General features: G+C 37.8%; 1 protein-coding gene across 1 annotated transcript in view; it reads right to left on the reverse strand.

Annotated features, from left to right (window-relative positions):
• Positions 1 to 20,642, reverse strand: part of LOC103590118 (thrombospondin type-1 domain-containing protein 7B-like) — a 419,640-nt gene that overhangs the window by 39,485 nt on the left and 359,513 nt on the right. The window contains exons 14-16 of the mRNA XM_008572266.1: positions 17,111 to 17,252; positions 14,833 to 14,948; positions 12,407 to 12,524 (exon numbers count right to left, since the gene is read on the reverse strand). Of these exons, the coding sequence (XP_008570488.1) occupies positions 12,407 to 12,524; positions 14,833 to 14,948; positions 17,111 to 17,252 (376 nt within the window). The remainder of the gene's footprint in view (positions 1 to 12,406; positions 12,525 to 14,832; positions 14,949 to 17,110; positions 17,253 to 20,642) is intronic.

Raw genomic sequence — 20,642 nt, forward strand, 5'->3', positions numbered from 1 at the left:
TAAAAATTGCACGTAATCCAAATTACCTTAGGAAGGTGCCACCCTGAGGTCTCAATAGTGTCTTTCAATAAATTCAACACAGCTAATTTTCCTAGGGATTTAGGATACATTTGCTTCTTCCGTGAGCACAAGGTAAAGTTGTTGGGTTGTATTAAGACACCACAATGTTTGAAAAACATATGTTCAAATACTAGTGTTCCATTGTACAATGCAAGGCAATTGGTTAATAGGAATGGCTGAGGAAAGAACAGGGCTCCCACGTTATCTTATGCCCACTCCTGGGCATGAGGTCAGAACTCCTTACGTGGAATAGTGGATGAAATGACCTACAGTATTTAAATGTTTGTCTCATTCGCTCTCCCACTTGCTCTTGTCCTCACTATTTTTTACTGATGTGGTACTAAGTGCATATAATTTAGTTCCGATTAGTTGTCTGTGAATATGATGTCCTTCCATTGTNTACTAAGTGCATATAATTTAGTTCCGATTAGTTGTCTGTGAATATGATGTCCTTCCATTGTTGTTATAAAGTTAATTATGTAATTGTGTTTCTGGTAAACGTTAAAGGAGAAAAAGAGGGTTTTATGGGACAATGTAATGGAGGGATAGCCCAAACTGAGAAGGAATCAGATCATAATCCTGAGCAGCTGGATATTAAGCAAAATCTGAAGGGATGTAAGCCACAGACATCATGTGCAGAGTATGCCATGCTGGGGAAGGAGCAAGTGAAGAGACTGTGAGATGCAAAGAGGTGTCACATGTCTGAGGACCTGACAGAGGCCAATGAGGCTGGAACAGAGAGAGTGAGGGAGGGAAGAGTTTGCAACAGTGCCGTTAAAGCTGTTAAAAGCAGAGCCTTTTAGTTGATGTCAAGGATTCTACTTTATATCCTAAGAGAAATGAGAAGCTAGTGATGACCACACTTCTGCATAGAATTTATCTTAAAGCCCTGGGTAGAAATAATGATCAGATGCTCTCAAGGTCAGAGGCAAGTAAGGGTAACTCACACTTTCAGAGGACTAGACCTCTCACCATCCACCAGAATAGTATCATAGATTTGGTGGTCAACCAATTTTCTCTGAGAAGACTCTTGAGGAAAAGTAGATCATTCTAATCACTAAATTCTAAATTTTGTGAAGTTTGTGCTTCTGTCCTTAACATGGGACTTTACATTAACCACTAATTGAGTATTTGTTTAATTCATGTTTTTATAAACTGTCTACATGATATTGCTATCTGAAAATGTATGGTGACATAATAATATCAATAATATTTATTGAACTGGTACCACGAGCTAGGCAATATTCTAAACACTTTACATGTGCTGACTCATTTAATAGTGATACAACCCTAAGGAAAATTTTATTATTTTTATATTATAAATGGGGGAAGTGAGGCCCAGTGAGTTTAAGTCACTTGTCTGAGGTAAAAAAGAAAAAAAAAAAAAAAAAAAAAAAAAAAAAAAAAAAAAAAAAAAAAAAAAAAAAAAAAAAAAAAAACCCTAGGAAGCTGCAGAAAGGGATGCAAACCCAGGCTGTTTTGCTCCAGAGGCGGCTGAATTAACCAGGCTGCTGGGAAGATCTAGGAAGAGAGCAAGGATAGCTACCTATAAAGGTATCTTATGCGAGACACCAAAGGAACTTCCAATGGTGATAACATTTTTGTCAATGTCCATACGGAGCTGGTGAACAACAGAATCTACCCGTTCTGCATCCTAGGGCACTGAGCTCCTGTGTGGAGTATGTGTGTTTGAAGAGATGTGCTTCTGAGCATCACTCAAACTAAATCAGACGGATCAGTCATCATTCATACGAAATGTCCCTGCCTGATGAACACATTGGGCTCAAGACTTTACATTAATTCTTACTTAAATACTCCTCAGTTGTATAATTATTTTTATGTTTATTCTCTTGACCTAAATACCTATTATCCTAATTTCATTATAATTGCATTCCGCTCTGTCCATCTTTGTAAGAATAATGACAGTGTGGTATTGCTTTTATTACAGCCAAAGAGGCTCTATTTCATTATAACCAAGTAACTTCAAGCTTGCTCTTAAATTGACAGTGTGCTGATGGCCAGTACTTTAGAACCATGTTACTTATTTCTATTAAAGTGGCAGATATTTTCTGCTGGACACAGAGGTGAAAGAAACCTAATGAATTCAGTAGGGGGAAAAAAAAACAATGCTATTACTTTTTGAAATAATGAAATCTTAAGACCATTAGCACAGCTATATGATTTTTATCTATCTTTTGCTCTCCAAACACAAAGGTAAAGTTTTCAAACAATACCTACTATTACCAAGAATATGTTTTTAAAAAACCAAGGAGCATAGGGCAAATCTACATTTTGAAGTATATCATTGTGTTCAATTGGTTTAAAGTTCAACGAAAAATTTTACTAACAAAGGATGTCAAAGTGTAAAAAAAAAAATCACTTGACCTGAAGTCTCCATGTGGTACTTAATTTTGTAAGCTCCTTTTATTTTTTAAGTCAGGGATTTTGGTTGTGTAAGTAACCAGAGAAAGTATCCCTCAAATCAGAGACTCTTTTACAAATTCTGATTGTGTAAATTTAAAAATCTAGCAACATGGAATGCGGATGGTATTGGTAGAGAGGCCCGCCAGCTTCCAGGATTGCCAAATATCTGGGATTCCAAACCTCAGACTGGATGGAAGAGTCTATCATGCAACTGTCTCTCAGCAATGAGTATTCCATCAGGACTCCCTAATGACAGGAGACTGAGGAATTGTTTTGGTGACAGTGAATTTTATGGGGAGAGGGAAAACAGTAGAGAATGTGATTGAATTAAAGGTATTTAAAAGTACGATGTGGTATGAAACATGGGAAGAAAAGAACTTAAAAATCGCTGACGGATGGGGCAAAGAAACCTGTACTTGTCTTCAAAAGTCTCTTGTTGGAAGCAGTTCTCTCAAATTAACAGCTAGTAAATGATGTTCCTGTACACAAGTACATTAACTACTTGGAGCAAGGATTTCCTGTTCTGCAAAATAAAACTAAGAATGCAGAAAGTCCTTATTACTTGAGGATAATTCATGTTGGGGAAAATGCCACTTAAAAGTGTATCTATTTTAAATGGGAATCAAATTAGTTTTAATAAATGGTAAAAAAAAATATTTAAATGGTTTTTTTTTCTGGAACTAAAAAGTGTGCAAGTGTGTTTATTTTATCTAATATCAACTACCGTATAGATTATAATTACAACTATGCACTCATTATTAGGACACATAATAAATAAGTCATTGATATTTCTTCATAATCTTATGAAGGTCCTGTTTTTTGTTTTTTTTGTTTTTTTTTTTTTTTGTCTTTTTTCGTGACCGGCAACGGATCGCAACCCTCAGTGTTGCGCCCGTACCGGACCGGGACCAGCAACGGGATCGCAATCCCCGGTGTTGCTCCCGCCCCTCGCTCAGCCAGTGAGCGGCCGGTCTGTATGTGGGATCCGAACCCTCGGCGGGAGCGCTACCGCGCTTCCCAAGCGGCGCACTGTAGCAGTGTGCCACCAGGCCGGCCCAAAGGTCCTGTTTTTTTTTTTTTTTGTCTTTTTTCGTGACCGGCAACGGATCGCAACCCTCAGTGTTGCGCCCGTACCGGACCGGGACCAGCAACGGGATCGCAATCCCCGGTGTTGCTCCCGCCCCTCGCTCAGCCAGTGAGCGGCCGGTCTGTATGTGGGATCCGAACCCTCGGCGGGAGCGCTACCGCGCTTCCCAAGCGGCGCACTGTAGCAGTGTGCCACCAGGCCGGCCCAAAGGTCCTGTTTTTTCATGGTTGACTTTCATGGCTTCATCATAGTCTTTGGCCTTTGAGTCAATTTTCACCAAATTTCCCAAGGACTGCCTTTAATCTTTGGTGTGAAGATCACTCCATTTTGTATCCCTTTGTTGCGGGTGTACATTCCATTTGCAGCTAGAGATAGACCAACCAATCCCCTGATGGGTCATGAAAGAACACGGGTGTTAATGAAGGAAGCTTGCTGACTGTGGATGGTTTTGTAAGTCATCAGTTCATTATTGAATATTTTGATACTATGAGGTGTTTTGCTTCCTCCAAAACTCACAATTATGGGGATTCAGATAAAGAATATTCAGATGACAGGGACTACCTGGATATATCTCACGTAGGTTGTATGAGCCAAAACATACCACATATAAAAGCAATTTACAGAATATCTAAAATATAGTAAACACTTATTAAAATTTTTTCTATTTTTAAACATTTATTTTTAACAAATACTATTTCATATCTCTTCCTAGAAAGATGTGCAAACATACCACATATAAAAGCAATTTACAGAATATCTAAAATATAGTAAACACTTATTAAAAATTTTTCTATTTTTAAACATTTATTTTTAACAAATACTATTTCATATCTCTTCCTAGAAAGATGTGCTCTGATATGTAGATGATACAGCATATTCTTGCTTAACTCTTTTCCCTTTTTTATTGTGCTTTCTTCATTGTCCTTCCCCTGAGAGAACTGTCTCCACCTCTGGCCCCTGTGACAAACAAATCCTTTCAACACGAACCAAGATCTCAGGCTGAGCTTAAGATACAGTTATTAACATTCTCATTTAATACATGATAAACTGAAGCTCAGAGAAATTAAATAATTTTTGCGAAATCACACAGCTAGAAAGTTTGGAACAAAGGTTGTCTCACTCCAAAAGCATGTGCTTTCCCATAGATCTCATCTGGTCCATGTCATAGGTATATTCTAATTGTTAGGCCACTTGAACACGTTTGAGAATTGCACTTCGATCTTTTCTCTACATAAAGTTGTCACCTTTACTCATATTCTTCATATTCTTCTTTAGCAAAAAGTAATTAAGATTACTGTACTGACACCTTTCTCCTATAATAACTATTTGCTTTTCGGTGCTCATCAGAGTAAATTTCTGAAAAACGTAGAATGTCAGATTGTATATAAAATTCTCAGTCTCACGCAACTCTTTATTCTGGACATCTAAAAAGTTGTTGGAACTTTACTTTTCACTTCTCTTAACTAATATCATCTGGAATTTTTATCCAAGTTTCTTTGAAGTGCAAAATTTGCTTTAAATATACCCTGGTGGACAGGGATTTGAGGTTAAGCTTATTTTCCAGTGTAACAGAGTGGAGAAACATTACAGTTCTGGTCTGCATCCTAATGACAACTCTTCAGTATACGTTTGGCATTGTTAGAGATGAAAGGCATGGTAATGGTTCTTCCATGACAGCTTCAGTCCATGGGCTTCTCCTATACAGACATTTCTTGACTTTCTGAAAATTGCTTCAGGCACGCAGACACTTTTTATCCCAGAGAACACGCAAGCTAGTCAAGATGAAGCTTTCATAGGCTTTTCAGGGTACAGCAGATTCTAGTCTCTGCCAGGACCATCTCACTGGCAGTGAGGCCAGTTATACAAAACGGAAACAAGACCATGGTTTTAGAGGTCAAGATAGACCATGATATCATGGGGTCTTTTATGGGCACAAGATTAAGCACCTTTGTCTTTGCTTGGATATAAAGAACTACAGACTTTTCTGTAGCCAATGTGTACAGGGATTCCAACTGCTTACCCTCCATTCCATTCTCAAAAATCATATTTCAGTCCCATTACAAACTAGCACAACTTGATGGACCACTGTAAATACCTATAAGCAGCAGCAATACTCCCAATGGGTCACTCCCATGGGATGCAATATAAGGAGGTCAGAAAGAGTGATGTTGGCAATCTTGGAGCTACTCTGTCCATTCTTTTTAAAGAAAACCATCAGAGTCACACATTGCCTATCTGTAAGATCGGCAACTATGTTCCTATGAGATGGACTAGACTGTATGCAACATTATTGATTACGAGACAAGTATACACTTAGGAGGCTTAAAATTCAGAGGGACTTCTTAAAGTGATAATAAGTTTCACTATCCTTTGTGTTGCAGTCTAAGATCCATTTTCTCTGCTTATTCCTGAATATACTTATAAATTATAAGAATTTTTATAGTGATATAGCACCTAACCTAAGGCCATGTATGTCATAGGTGATTACAGAATGTCAGATGCAAACAGGCATAGTGGAACAAGTGGGGTTTGGGAGACACCAGATGTGCGTTCAAATCTTTCCTCCACAACTGATAAGCTGTGTGACCTTGGGCAGGTTATTTAACTATCTATCAGCACACCTGTAAAATTGGGTCCATACTTCATAATACTTCATGAAGAATTACAAATATACTCCTGTATCAGTAATTTTGCCTTTGACTAACAAACACTAAAAAATAAAAGTAATCACTCTAATATTTTATCATTTTACAGCTTAAATATTTTATCATTTTACAGACTAAAAAATATTGCAAGTTATGCAAAGGATAAGCTGACAGCTCAAAGTCCTACAACTTGCCATTGGAAAGCAGGCTCTAAAACTCAGACTTCTGTTTTTTTTGTCTAGTCTATTCTTTTCTATTCCACTACCTAGCTTCTTGTTCTTTTGCCATAGGAACTAATTACTTGACACAGAAAGTAAGTTTGCATTTTTATAACTATCAGACTGTTCCTAATCAAGATACCACAGTGATCAAATCTTATGCAGATATCAAAAATTAAAGTTACTGATTTGCCCTTGAAATCCAGAAAAAAAAAAAAGAGCGGGAAATCAGTTGTGCTTTGAAGTTAATTCAAATTATTTTTTCATTATGGGCTAGAGTTGACAGAAAAATTATGTACCATCTGGAAAATACAAGAGGCAGGCTGGATTATATAGTATAGAAAATATTATAAACTCACATACATTGAATTAAAAAATATGAAATAGGAAAAAATCATCATCAGGAATTAATAACATTATCTTAGAGTGTTATCAGTTAAATAATCATGAATAATTCATGATATGCTAAATGTAGAGAGTTCTCCATTCCACTGAACTGATGAAAATTCAACAGACAAAGATCACGACTAATCCAAACCTTAAGCTCTTCTATTACAAGCTTTGATCTTTGGAATCTATCTAAAAAGATCCGTTAGTGGAAGTTTAGAATGAGTCTCTTTCTAAACTGAAATAAATTGGATTCAAACTGTTCTGACCTTGAAATCTTTAATACAATTAGAAAGTATATGCCAAGCATCAGGTGTACATTAAAGAGGCACTCCAGATGCTTGGAAAATAAAGTAAGAACTTGTTTCAAAATTTCCCCTCAGATCAAGGGAGCTCTGTGAGTTTGATGGTGAAGTGTGGCTCTCTGGGAAGCATCTGGGACATCCTGCACACCAGGTTTTGCCCGACAACCCAGTGAATTCATAAACAGAGATAATTGTGTGAACTTCCATCTTTGATAAAGAAATCAGCCGGGAGCTGCAGATGCTGAAACCTGACTCCCATTTAACTTGCTTACCCACTTTAATGTGACTGAATAAACTTTCTTCTGTGTTCTCTGCTCCACTGCTACAACCAGTTCAAGATAATTGTGTGAACTTCCATCTTTGATAAAGAAATCAGCCGGGAGCTGCAGATGCTGAAATCTGACTCCCATTTAACTTGCTTACCCATTTTAATGTGACTGAATAAACTTTCTTCTGTGTTCTCTGCTCCACTGCTACAACCAGTTCGAAAAAAAGAAGCGGCTCATACAAAAGACAGCTGCTGGCACTTTGTCTTAGAAAAGGCAAACCGCAGATGTCTCCCAGTGATAGTGTCCAACCTTTTCAGCTCCAGAATTTGGTCTCTTTTTAAGAAACAAGTTCATCTGTACCATACATTTCTGCTTTTGATTATTGCTGTTCATTTATTGTTTTCAGATTGTGCTGCATGAGCATTAAGGTATGATTTAAATAGAGAATTCTCTTATTTTGGAAACAAAATGGACTGTTGTAGGAAGGCCAGAATGGGGAGAAGTTTGGGGCTGGTGAAGTATAATAATAACTACAAAGTCTGCTTCAGCACAGTCCTGAGGTAGGTGCCTAAACATTCAAGGCCCATGTGTCCTTTTCCTCTTATCCCTCTGCACTGTTCAATCTGTTTTTTAAGATTGAGGTTGGTCACAAATAAATACAAAAAAATACTCATCTTTGTTTTCTTTTTGCCTGAAGGTCTTAACATAGAGCCTTGAATGTAACAGGTAGTCAAAAAATACTTGTGAGATTGAACACTGAGCAGCCTAGTTAAGAAAACACTAGTTACAAGAGCTATGTCATCATGGTGTCATTCAATTTTGACATAAATATCACCTCCTCAGCGGCCTTTCCTCTCCCACTCTTCACCCCGCTGCAGGTTATTTGAAATTCCCCACCACGTGACCAGTTTTAGTTTCATTATAAAACTCGGTATTCATTGTGTATTTGTTTATTTGCTTTCTCTCTGTCTTGTCCTCACCACCCAATTTTTCACTAGAATATTAGGTTTATGAGGCCTGAGGCTTTGTTCACCTGGGATCTAATCTGTTGCATGCACAGAATATCCTCAGTTCCTGGAAGACTGTCTGCCACTCAGAAAGCATCCAATGAGTATTCATGAAATGTATGATAAATTTCTTCTACAGTCTTGTATTCGGGAATGAAACCCCAAACAGTAGGGCGATGATATAATTTATTTTCCGTACTTCCACTTTTGACAATGGAAGAGGACACTGTTAGTTGCCAAGAAAACAGACGTAAACTTTATAAATCTTTGTTGAACAAACAAAGGAACAATGGAATACATATACGTTTAGATCATTAGAGGGTTTGTCACAGTCCAGGATTATGGAATATTATTATAAAAGGTGTTATCAAGTTTGTCAGTTCAGAAGATTAAGACACCTAAAGGCCAAGAAAGAATTTCCAAGAAGTTATCCTACTAGACCCTAGAGACTAGCCCGAGGTGATTTATAACTGGTGATAGATTTACCTGCCAAAGGGTGCTACTTAGATGATTTCCAAGTGGTTTATACAACTTGATTTCTCTAAGTAATTAACATTCTTTCCTTGTCTTGCTTTGACTTAGTTCACATAATGATTTTTCTTAGGAAATCTTTGTTTGGTTGCTTGTCTTTGTTTATTATCATAAGGATTAGAGAAAGCTGAATTTATACTTAGAGTCTAGGTGCCTAGAATTCTCCAATAGTGGCATTCAGATTTGGAAGGGATTTTTTGTTCGTTTGTTTCTACTAGACAAACAGGGTCTGATGAGTCCACAGCACTAACAGAACTGCTTGAAAAATTAAAATGATATTTTAATACTAAACTTACGATTAGAGGTCTTATTTGTAAAGGAGGTGTGTTGGCATAACCTGGCTCTCTATCATGTTTAAGTAATTTGGTACACTGGCAGAATTAAGACTTTCAGTAACAATAATATTAAACAGATGTTCTGTCTCCTGGCATTGAATACATTCCTGGGTAATGGGGCCTAAGAATTTATGTGTTTAGGCGGAGGGAGGAGAAACCACCACTGGCAGAGGCTGACTGCTTTTGGGCTCGCAATCCAGCTTGCAAACCCTTCCCCTTTGAGCTTTCTGCTTATAGTCCAGAAACTCCTGGGCAATGACAAGTAAAATTCTTCCCGTGTACGAAGTGCTGTATTTCATCAGAACTGGGAAAATTCACCCATGAAGAATCCAGACAGGGTCTTTTGCACCTTAGAAAGATGAGACATTAAAACTGATTGCATTCATGCATGATAAAATCATAGGAGGCAATAGAGGGGGTGATTGTGATGTTCCATGTGAGGAAAAGTGCCAAGCTAGAAAGAAGCATAATGCAAACAAGGGTAGGACTGAAATGCAGTGTGCTGGAGCACTCAGAGCCGGCAGGACAGTGGAAGGTGATGGAGACAGAGGGGCAGCACAGGTGAGATTCTGCAGGTTTGTGGGGGCCATGTTCACAGTACAGGACTTCTTTTCTCTACTTTTCCACACTACCCTCGAGGGGCAGCACAGGTGAGATTCTGCAGGTTTGTGGGGGCCATGTTCACAGTACAGGACTTCATCTTTTCTCTACTTTTCCACACTACCCTCTCCTACTGGGAGAGTAACACATCCTAGCAGTGGCCCTTAAGGACAAGACTGCAGTGCTTGTGGCTGTGCGATAACCAGGGTGAGTCTCCTCTGGACAGAGGATCAATTGTTTTGATGAAAAGCATTATTAATGTGAATAACACCTCTCCTTTGTATGAATCTATAGTGAACTCATCAACATGCACTACTTATTTGTTTACTTTCTGTTGTCTTCAACTTGATTTTAAATTCCATGACAATAGGGAAATTGGTTCCCTCCCCACTTCTGCATTCCCAACACATAGAACTATAACCAGCACATATGTTTGTTTAATGGATAGATGAATTGATAAACAACTTGTAAGTCAATAGGAAAAAGCATGATCCGATTTCAGATTTTCATTTTTTTAATATCACTTAGGCTGTGACTGTAGTGTATGAATTTTGAGTGCAGTAAAAGGATGAGATATAAAAGTGGAGACAAGGGTGATTGAGTCTACGGAATAATCTCTACAAGATCCCAAGGAATCTCTGACAACCCTCTTTGGTGGGTAGGAAGATGGAGGTGGAAATCAACACATAATAAACACCCAGATGGGGCAGTTACTATGCTAGGTACCTTCAAATACTTCATACCATTTAACTCTCCAACCAAAAACAGAGCTTCCAACATGTGCCTGAATTCCAATTTATAGATAAATAAACATTTTTGTACAGGAAGATTAAGTTAGTTGCCTAAACAGCTGCAATTTGAATCTATATGTTCCCGACTTTAAAGAGGATGCCCCACTGGAAACTCTACCATGCTGCCTCTCAGAGCAGTGGAGGAACTATATATATTAGTCACTGAAATCTTGGTGCTATGACTTACCATTGGGTTTCCTGATGTTCTTTGCTCTCATTTGTTCAGGAAATGTAATTTTATTATTGGATATTGTGAGTAATGCTCTTTACAGAAGTAGTTATCAATTTCCCTTAGCCGCATTTTTGTATATCCTAGCCATTGTTTTCAGCTCTGCCCTCTCTAGGATCTTACAGCTGAGTTCACAGATGAACACCTTTTTTATGCTGAGTTCTGCCTAGTTCCTCACACAATCGCCACTAAGGCAGGGAATTACCAACAACCTCAGCACACTCACTTATGAATAGCTTAGAGATGAGCTCATACCTTAGTCCCAGTGGTCCCGTCTCAGGACTTCTAAAAAACTGCTTCCAAATATCTTTAGTTGACAATCAGATCTAGGTCTTTGTATTTCCTTTTTCCATCCTGATTCCATGATTCCTCCAACTTGTGATTCTTTTTCCCTTCTCTTTCCCTGCTTAGTGCCTAACCATATACCAGCATTCCTCCCAAGGTCTTTACTCCAAATTTCTGACGCTGTCCATGTGATAAATTATAACCATCTTTCAAGATCAGAGTTCCGTCCTAAGTCAGCTCCATCCTTTCCTGCTACAATCTTGCTGCTCTTTCCCTCCCATGGACACATGCTTGGTCCCTACCTCAGTCACCTCTATTTCCATTTGCCTGGCTTCTGAGTATCGACTGCTGTCTGCATTCTTTGCCCCTGTGCATATCTTAACCCACTCAGATCCTGTGACCTTGTGACAGTGATTGTTATCTGTTCACCCAAGGTTCATACTCCCTCTCCTCCATTCATACTCCCTCTCCTCCAAAGTGTAACACTGGCTGAGAAGTGACTGGTCACGCAGAAACAACATTTCCTTCCCTGCCATCTTGCATTGAATTGCGCCCTCTCCTCCATTCATACTCCCTCTCCTCCAAAGTGTAACACTGGCTGAGAAGTGACTGGTAACGCAGAAACAACATTTCCTTCCCTGCCATCTTGCATTGAATTGCGGACACAGAACTAAATTTTGTCTAATAGAATAAGTATAGAAAAGAAGTATGTCACTTCTATCCCAGCCCATAAAAACCTCCACAGAGCCAGCTGATGTCCCACTATCCAGAGAAACTTTTTTATGATAAAGTGGCAGAACCTCTCCCAACCTGTGTCCTCGACTCTTTATTGTGAATGATTAAGTCTCTAATCTACTATGTTAAGCCACTGTGCTTTGGGGTTTTACTTGACAAAGTAGTGAGCTTTACTTACACAATACATACTTCTTCCCCAAACTTCTGAAGCCAACATATTTTCAACTGGTTGAGCTTATGACCTTCTAAATAAGCATTATCCCACAGGTCCTGCAGCCCCTGTGGAGTCTGCCACTGTCATCAGGCCAGTTCTGCAACCTCTGCCAAGCCCTGCTGAACTGCCAGGAGGCCACTTCTGTCTCTCTTCTCCTCTGTGCCAGCCCCACGTTGCCTTCCGATAGCCACGATGCCTCGTGCCACTTATCAAGCTATGGCACACTGAAAAATATTTTAAAAGCTGAACTATTTAGTGGGAACAGACTTAGGGAACTCAAATACCTCCATGGCCACAGGTCTGTGAACACTCCGTCCAAGCCGTCCACCCTGAGAGCTGACAGTTGACCACACACTCCACCAAGCAGGGAATGCTCATTCTCTGGGGCTTCTCCAAATTACGCTGCAAATGAAAATGAAATACAACTTCACTGAAAAAATCACACCACTGTCAAATCAAATCACCATCTTTCTATAGGGAAGACTGTCCTTTATTCTGTGATAATAACCTTTCCACATTTTGGTGGGGAAAAAAATATTCTTTCTCATATAAATTGGTGGCAATCATAGAAAATGGTTGTCCTTTTTTCACAAAATAAAAAATTGTCAGCCCAAATTTCTTTTTATAAAACCCTAAACTCTAGAATAGACCTGCTAGTAGGGTGCTTGGAAAGCAGGAGATCATGTGACGCAGAGGTCTGTCCTGCTGCTCAGCCAGCAAGGAACCTGGAGGACACCTCAGTGCTAAATTCAGGTAACTTGTGCTTCCGGATGGCCAAAAGTACACAGAGAGCTTAAAACTAATAGTTAACTAGATTGATAATAAATAAAATAAGAATAAAAACAAGATCAATAACCCATCTAAAGTCAGGTAACTTGTGCTTCCGGATGGCCAAAAGTACACAGAGAGCTTAAAACTAATAGTTAACTAAATTGATAATAAATAAAATAAGAATAAAAACAAGATCAATAACCCATCTAAAGTCCATAAAAAAGACCAACTGAACTAAAAACACAATCACGGTCTTAATCGGGGGGACAGGTTGGTTATATAATTTATTTTCCTCTTGCCCTCTCTGAAACCAGAATCTAGGCAAAATATACATTTTTAATGGCCAAGATAGAAGAGGTCTTAGCTAAAGAGTAAATCACCTAAGAAACACAGAAAGAATAATGAAAAATTCTGCTGTAGGAATCACACACTGTTTGTGTTCTGAGGAAAACTCTGACATTCAAAATGTTCAGTGTTAGCAATAGCCACATCAAGCTAAAATTAGTGATTACAGCATGATGACTTGCCAAGCAGGTAAAACAGAAATTACCACAATGGGATCTGTGATCCATTTGAGATATATGGTATTCTAGTTAGGTTAATGATCTGGGACTTCTTTAAGCTGATATTCTTTAACTATCTGCTGGGCATATACTATTTGGAAAGCAGAGAAACTCATTTTCTATTAGTGACTAGTTTATATCTTCCTGTGTATTAAAAGAAAATATTTATTACATACACTAAATGTAAGATTTTAACTTATTTGGAGTTGTAGACTGGTGATTTATTTTTTCCTGAGGCAGACAACTTCTTGAGAGGCAGGTTAAATGAAATCACTGACACCTGGTGGACAGCATTCTGCCCTGTATTAGTCAGTTTTGGAATTTCAGTAAATGGAAATCCAATTTCAAATGCTCTGATCTCAGGATGGGAGTCCTGGTCTATGGCTGTACTGTTGGTTTAGAGAGCATGTTGTGACAATACTTAGGATTAAGTCAGGATAGGTGAGGAAGGTTTTATTTTGTTTCTATTTCATTTCTGTTTTCTGTCTATGTTAGGAGAAATGGCACCAATCTTCATTTTGCCAGTTTTTTAAAGAGGTTTCTGTGGAAATCTGAGTTAACTGGCCCCATATTTTCAATTTATTCCAAAGATTGTTTCAGTGATTCCTATAATGGTCATCTTTATTTCTATTAAGCTACCCCCAGAGTGGTTTTCATTTATACATTGGGAAAGGAATGACAAGTTCTTTGGAACATGTCTGACTACAATTTTTGTCCAAACTCCATTAGTTTGTCACAGAAAAAAAAAAAAAGGAAGACAATAAAATTTTTAAAAATTCAGAACCTGTTAATTTAAAACCTGAAGAGACATTTGAATGACATTAGATTGACAAGAAAAGTTTGTGCTATATATCTAGTAATCATTTGCTAAGCAAATTAGCAGATTAATCTAATACCAAGTGTCAGTGTCCATCTTACATGCAAGGGACAGTGTTTTTCACATATGCAAATGAGTCACCTGCCCAATACAAAGAGTCGTACCTAAATACGAAAGCCACCCAATGTCAACAGTTTGTTGACAAGCATGTACAGATAAATAAGATCTTGAAAGTAAAAGAAACATATATGTTTTAATAATACCATTTTGTTAGTACAAAATGATGATCTCAGTCATTTTGAAATGGGTAGATGATCTCAGAGCTTAACAGGGATAGAAAATTCACAAAGAGTAAAATCTATAAAAAATAAAAATGACCTGTCCCAGTCATATTGACTAAGTCCAAACTACTGAAACTGTACTACACTAGTACATTTTACCCTAACTGAACCTAAGCTGAGATGATAAGAAATCATCTATATCTATTATGATGGAAGTTGCAGATCAATATTAAGCAAAACAAAGCCTTAGGTGTGAGACCCAAACATGATCAAATTACCTGCTCACACTGGTCCATGCCAACCAGCTTGCCGTCACTGCGCACACAGCTCAGCAGGCGGGTTCTGACGCCTTGACCACAGGTGACATTTTCACTTAGCTGGCACATGCTCCACTCTACAGGCATAGGATCACCCACACTGAGTTTCAGAATTATGACCATGTGAGCAAAATACAGCAAATCTTTGATTATGTGCATCGGTGAAGAAGGATAGTGCATATATAATCCTACAACCATTTCCAAGTGGCTTTGGAAAGCATCATGCAATTTCTTTATTGCAAAACAAACTAAATAAACAAAGAAAAGCAAGTTATATTCCTAAATTTCCTTTCCAGAGGGAAAGAGCCAAAAAGTTCATTAGGAAACCATTTCACAGTTGGTTGGGATAGGAGAGGAAAGACGTTACTTAGGATGATAAAGACTCGGTTTGTAATCAACTATTAGTTGGGGATAACTGAGAGAGAAAATAACCCAGAAGTGATGCCAGTTGCTATGATCTGAATGTTTTGGCCCTCTGAAATTCACATATTGAAATCTTAACCCCCAAGGTGATGGTATTAGGAAGTGGGGCCTTTGGGAGGTGATTATATTACAGGGCAGAGCCCTCATGAATGGGATTAGTGCCTCCATAAAGGAAGCCCTAGAGACCTTGTTGGCCCTGTCCACCACACGAGGACACTGCAAGAAGGCACTCTGTATGAGGAGTGGGCCTTCGCCAGACACTGAATCTGCCAGCACCTTAATCTTCGATTCCCAGCCTCCAGAACTGAGAGAAATAAATTTCTGTTGTTTATAAGTCACCCAGCCTATGGTAATTTATTATAGCAGCCCAAATAGACTAAGACACCAATCTTTGATGTAAACTTGAAAATGTTTTCAAGGAATAAATCCAATCATCTAAACCATTTGGTATTTTCAATATGGTATAAACAAGACAAATGCCCCAGAAATGAGAGAAGGAAAGACATGAACTGTTACAGAAACTCTAATTTTTTCAAATTATTCTATCATGAGAGAAGGTTTTACAGATTTGGCTAATCACATTTCAAATCAGACAATAGAGAGTTAGAGTAAATTATCCCACAATTACTTTGATCCTTAAAAAATTCTTATTGTTGGCGTGGGTAGAAAGGGAGATCCTTGATCATATACAAGTGAGAACTATTTTTAGAAGATTTTCCGTATTTGGTAGATGATCCCAGAATTTAACAGAAATAGAAAATTCATGCATACTAAAATCAATCTTTTAAAGATACAGTCTTCCAATAAAGCAAATTTTATTGTATTTCTGAAAAGTAACTATAAAAAATAAGAATTTTAAATACAGGGCAAATATACCAGGTCATCTTCATCTACTAAAGACAATCTGCAGCTCCACAGAACTCACTACAAGGTTTTCTATGTGAGGAATCTCAGCAGTGCCAATGTAGCTGCAGTGGGGAATGTTTTTTCAGAAAAGGCAATTGCTTTGCCTCTGAAGGCATGTAGAGGTTTTGTTGTCAGTATTGGATTTAACGCTGAGACTTAACATGGTTCCACATTTTGTGGCATTTATGTATATCTGCTGCTGCAGGGAATGACAGGTAGTAGATCAAAATAACTATAATAGTCCTTTGGTTTTAGACATTGAGCATTGTGGTGTTCAGGAAAAACCTAAACAGTGGCTGGATACCTAGGCTGATGTGATTCCCAGTGCCTCTAACACATCCCTGACAAATAACTATAATAGTCCTTTGGTTTTAGACATTGAGCATTGTGGTGTTCAGGAAAAACCTAAGCAGTGGCTGGATACCTAGGCTGATGTGATTCCCAGTGCCTCTAACACATCCCTGACAAGTCAGGTCTGTCATCCATCCTCATTGAGACATTATAGAGAAAAGACATCACCAGCTTAAGTTTCTGCAATAATAAAAGCCATGAAAGAGCCACACTCTATGACAGCATGATCACATTCTTCTCTCAGTGGTAAGCTATCCTTTGCTGCTTTTTTGTTGTTGTTTCAGTTTATCATGGTTTAATTCAATACTACTCTGAGACGTTGACAACTTTTTCTAAGCATGTCTTACTACAGAGATTCCAGGTGGCCTTACTAAATCTACTGGCCAAGCACGGACATTTCTTTCTGTGAAGGGACACTGGAAATATCAAGTTCTCAGCCTGTTGTGCAACACACGCACACATTCTACTCAACGTCCTCAATCCCAAGAATGAAAACACACACAAACTCCCATTAGTTAACGTTCAGGGAAAATAGCAAGACTGTGGATTTCAACCGTACCTGTTAGATTGTACTGGAACTGGAAGCAATTTTCATTAAGGAGGCAGGGCCGCACCTGAGAGTCTTCAGCACACGTCCTTGAGCTCTGCGATGGTCTCAGGAGATGACGAGTTCTTCTCTGCATTGTGTGGGGGTCGCATGACTGTGAACGTCAAAGAGCAGGCCGAGGTAGGCCCGGGATTAGGCCCACGTATATAACTACAGGAAAGAGACTATTGAGAGTGTTAAATACAATATTTAGAAAATAAAGCCATTCTGTGATTCACTATAACTTTTTTATTTTAACTTGATAACTTTTTCTTTTTCTGTGTTATCTTGAAGGCTACATTTCTATCTCCCATGCATAATTAAGCATGTGGAGACTATTTTCATCAATTATTCCACTCTGTACTCTCAGTCTGCCACGAAGTAAGAGATCAATATATTTTGAAAATATTGATAATGAAAAAACAGTTTTTAAAACCTGGAAAAAACAGGTATAGAGAGGGAATTATGAAATAAATACTGCAAATATTCCATAACTTTTTTCTTATTGTGGAGGCCCTCTACTCCACAGAGCATGAGCCACTGCATACTGTTGACCTTTCAGCAAAATGTATAAATGTAAACTCCAAAGATCCGCAAATATCACAGTATCCATATAATGCTCTCGAGCCAGGTGAACCTGCTTGCCACATCTCATCCTTCTTTTGAAACAATCTCCTTTCAACTGTTCTCCAAACCCTATCCTTTACATTCTTCAGAACATTAACCAAGGCTTACTTCTTTCACAGTCTTCCCTGTAACAATGCCACATTCTTTTCTTCCTTTTTGAGCAGCATTCCTCTCATGCTCAGGGATTTCTTTATAGATTTGCTTCTAAACATGCACATATACTTATATGCTACACCTGTCCCTATATTGTCATTCTTTGTTTCTTTCTTATCCTACCACCTTCCTTTCCTTATGAACTCTTTGAGGGCATAATAGATCACGGCTTCTACTTCTCATGTCACTCCCTGAAAATCTTAATGTAAATTATACTTACAAGTTTTTCAACAAATACCATTAAATAGGTTCACAACATGAGATTCCAGACCCTCAAATCTAAAGAGGCTCATAGACAGGAGAAATAAAAGTTTCTGAACTAAGATGACCAAGTCGCCATTTACATATTTGGAATGTTTTATTTATTTTTTATTCATTTTACCTTTTCAGATATTGTAGTAAGCACACAACCCACACACTGAATTCTTGGCTATGAATCAAATGATATTGTTGGATTGTACTGAAACATGCAGGAAAAAATGCCACAGTTTTTTTTTTTTTCTAATTTCAAAAGTTTGGACAATTGAAACACATTTACTCTCCATGTGACTTCATACTTGGATAATCTGTCAATACTTGTAATTTTACATTTAATTGTATCAAATTGTCTCTAGATAATCAACAAGGGCCACCAAAACCAAGCCATTATTCTTAATTATCTGCACATGAATCCCATGCTAAATGCTTACCAATAATTTATTACTATTTACCAATTAATTTGAGTGTTTCTTCTCAAAAGGAAGAATAGCAACTTAAATAATTTTTCAGTGAATGGAAATGGAAGTATCTTCACAGATAGTCCTGACTAGGCTCTACTGCCTTTCTATCTTTATAAAACAGTTAATGAATGTCTGCAGCAAGTGAAGATGTGTAAGATTTATGCACCTACTTAGTCTAAGCCATCAAATAAAAGAGAAAATAAAATACACAAAAGATCAAATTACTATGTAACCTTGAATAATTTGCTTATATACTCTATACCTTAGTTCACCATCTAAACCTGCTGAGACAGGGGAAATGGGATAGCATGTAATTTGATGAGACTTAAGAATTTCCTCCCTCAGATCTCATAGTCTCTCTGTCATTAAGTCACTGGACATGGTTTTAAAATATCCTCTGGAGCCTATCCTCATACCATATAAACTTTGATATTGTTATAAATTAAAATATTGAAAATCAACACAACTAAGTTTCCTACTGACTCTTTACCCCTAAAAACAGGCATGGGGGGAGCATGGGAGACTGACATCCACAAATATGATCCAACTTAATCTTAGACAATATTTTCACACTCCACCTTGTAAAAATTACTTAGTACTGCAAACAAGTGATAGATATATAACTGCTTCTCCTTATTTCTCTCTATTAGCTATTTATAGGAAGTTCACACAATAATAAATTAGCCTCGAGGGAGATGTGGGGTAAGTTTAAGAAAAAGAAGAAAAAGGAGGCTTATATCTGGATGATTTCTTTCTTGGATTAAGACTCCTCAAATACAAACCTGGATCTCCTCTTCTCTAGAGTATTTATGTAAAGGCATATTGTCAATTTCCTAAGTATAGAAATGAGAAAACAATGTGTGGATAACTAACCTAAAGTCAACTCTGGACAAGCTTTATTATAAAAATCAATGTTATTTAGCTAAAGTTTATTTGCTAGGGAAGGAGAAGGAGATGACTAAAAAAGATAATCAGTCTCTAGTACATAAATCCCTTTATGAGACTAGATTTAACTTATTACCTTTGTAAACTAGCACTTACCTTAAAGTTCAATCCTTCCCTATGTCATTGTGCCTTCACACCTTTTATCTCTAACAGCAAGACCTCTTGCCTGACCTGCATACTTCATATCCCTCAAAATGAAATTAGATGTCCCTTCTGTGAGCCTCCCCTGACTTCCTCAGACCTATAGTAAATGGCATCACCTCATCTAGTAAACATTTATGCTGCACTTATACATGTGTTGTTTTATGTGCAACCTTTCCTGTGGGCTATTTGGAAAGTCCAGGTCTTAATTTTCTTGCACATTCTGAGCCTTGTACTGTGTTAGGCACAGAGTATGCAAAGATGATTTGGTTCTTCCTGGACAATAAGTCTGGCTATTTCTAAGATATCATTAGCAGACATATGGTCAACCCTACATTATTATCATATTGTCTGACTTTTTAGAGAAATAACTGATTCCAAGTCTGCCAAAGAAAATGCCCAAGATGAATCTGAAACATTCTGTCATATCATATAGCAAGAAAGCTGACAAAGACCACCAGAGTCTTTATTGATATGTTTGTAGAACACATTTAAAAGACTACTGCTCAATCTGAGCATTAGCATAGATGATAACTAAAAAGGATTAAAACACATCAAATTTGTTAAAATCAATGATTTCATAATGATACAAAAAAGCCACATGTGGTGAAAGATGTTAAGAAAACTCCTTATTTTTGAGAACTGGTAAATAAAGTGTTAAAAAGCATTTTTCCTGCCTTCTCTGTACTAAAGGGGTCATCAGGTAATTAAGTAGCAGCTGAGACAAAATTTCTCCTAAAAGAAGTAATTACACAAATAAATGGGAAGGATTATAGAATTGAAACGTTACTATTTTGTATTTCCTAAATGATAAAGGGTCTCGCATTGACCATCAGTGATAGCTAAATTCACAAAACGTGGTAACCATATATGGTGTGTTCGCTGATAAAGAGCACACCTTCTATGAAGGGGTCTTGCCA

This window comes from Galeopterus variegatus, unplaced genomic scaffold, assembly GCF_000696425.1.
Source record: "Galeopterus variegatus unplaced genomic scaffold, G_variegatus-3.0.2 Scaffold770, whole genome shotgun sequence".
NCBI classification, from domain to species: Eukaryota; Metazoa; Chordata; class Mammalia; order Dermoptera; family Cynocephalidae; genus Galeopterus; species Galeopterus variegatus.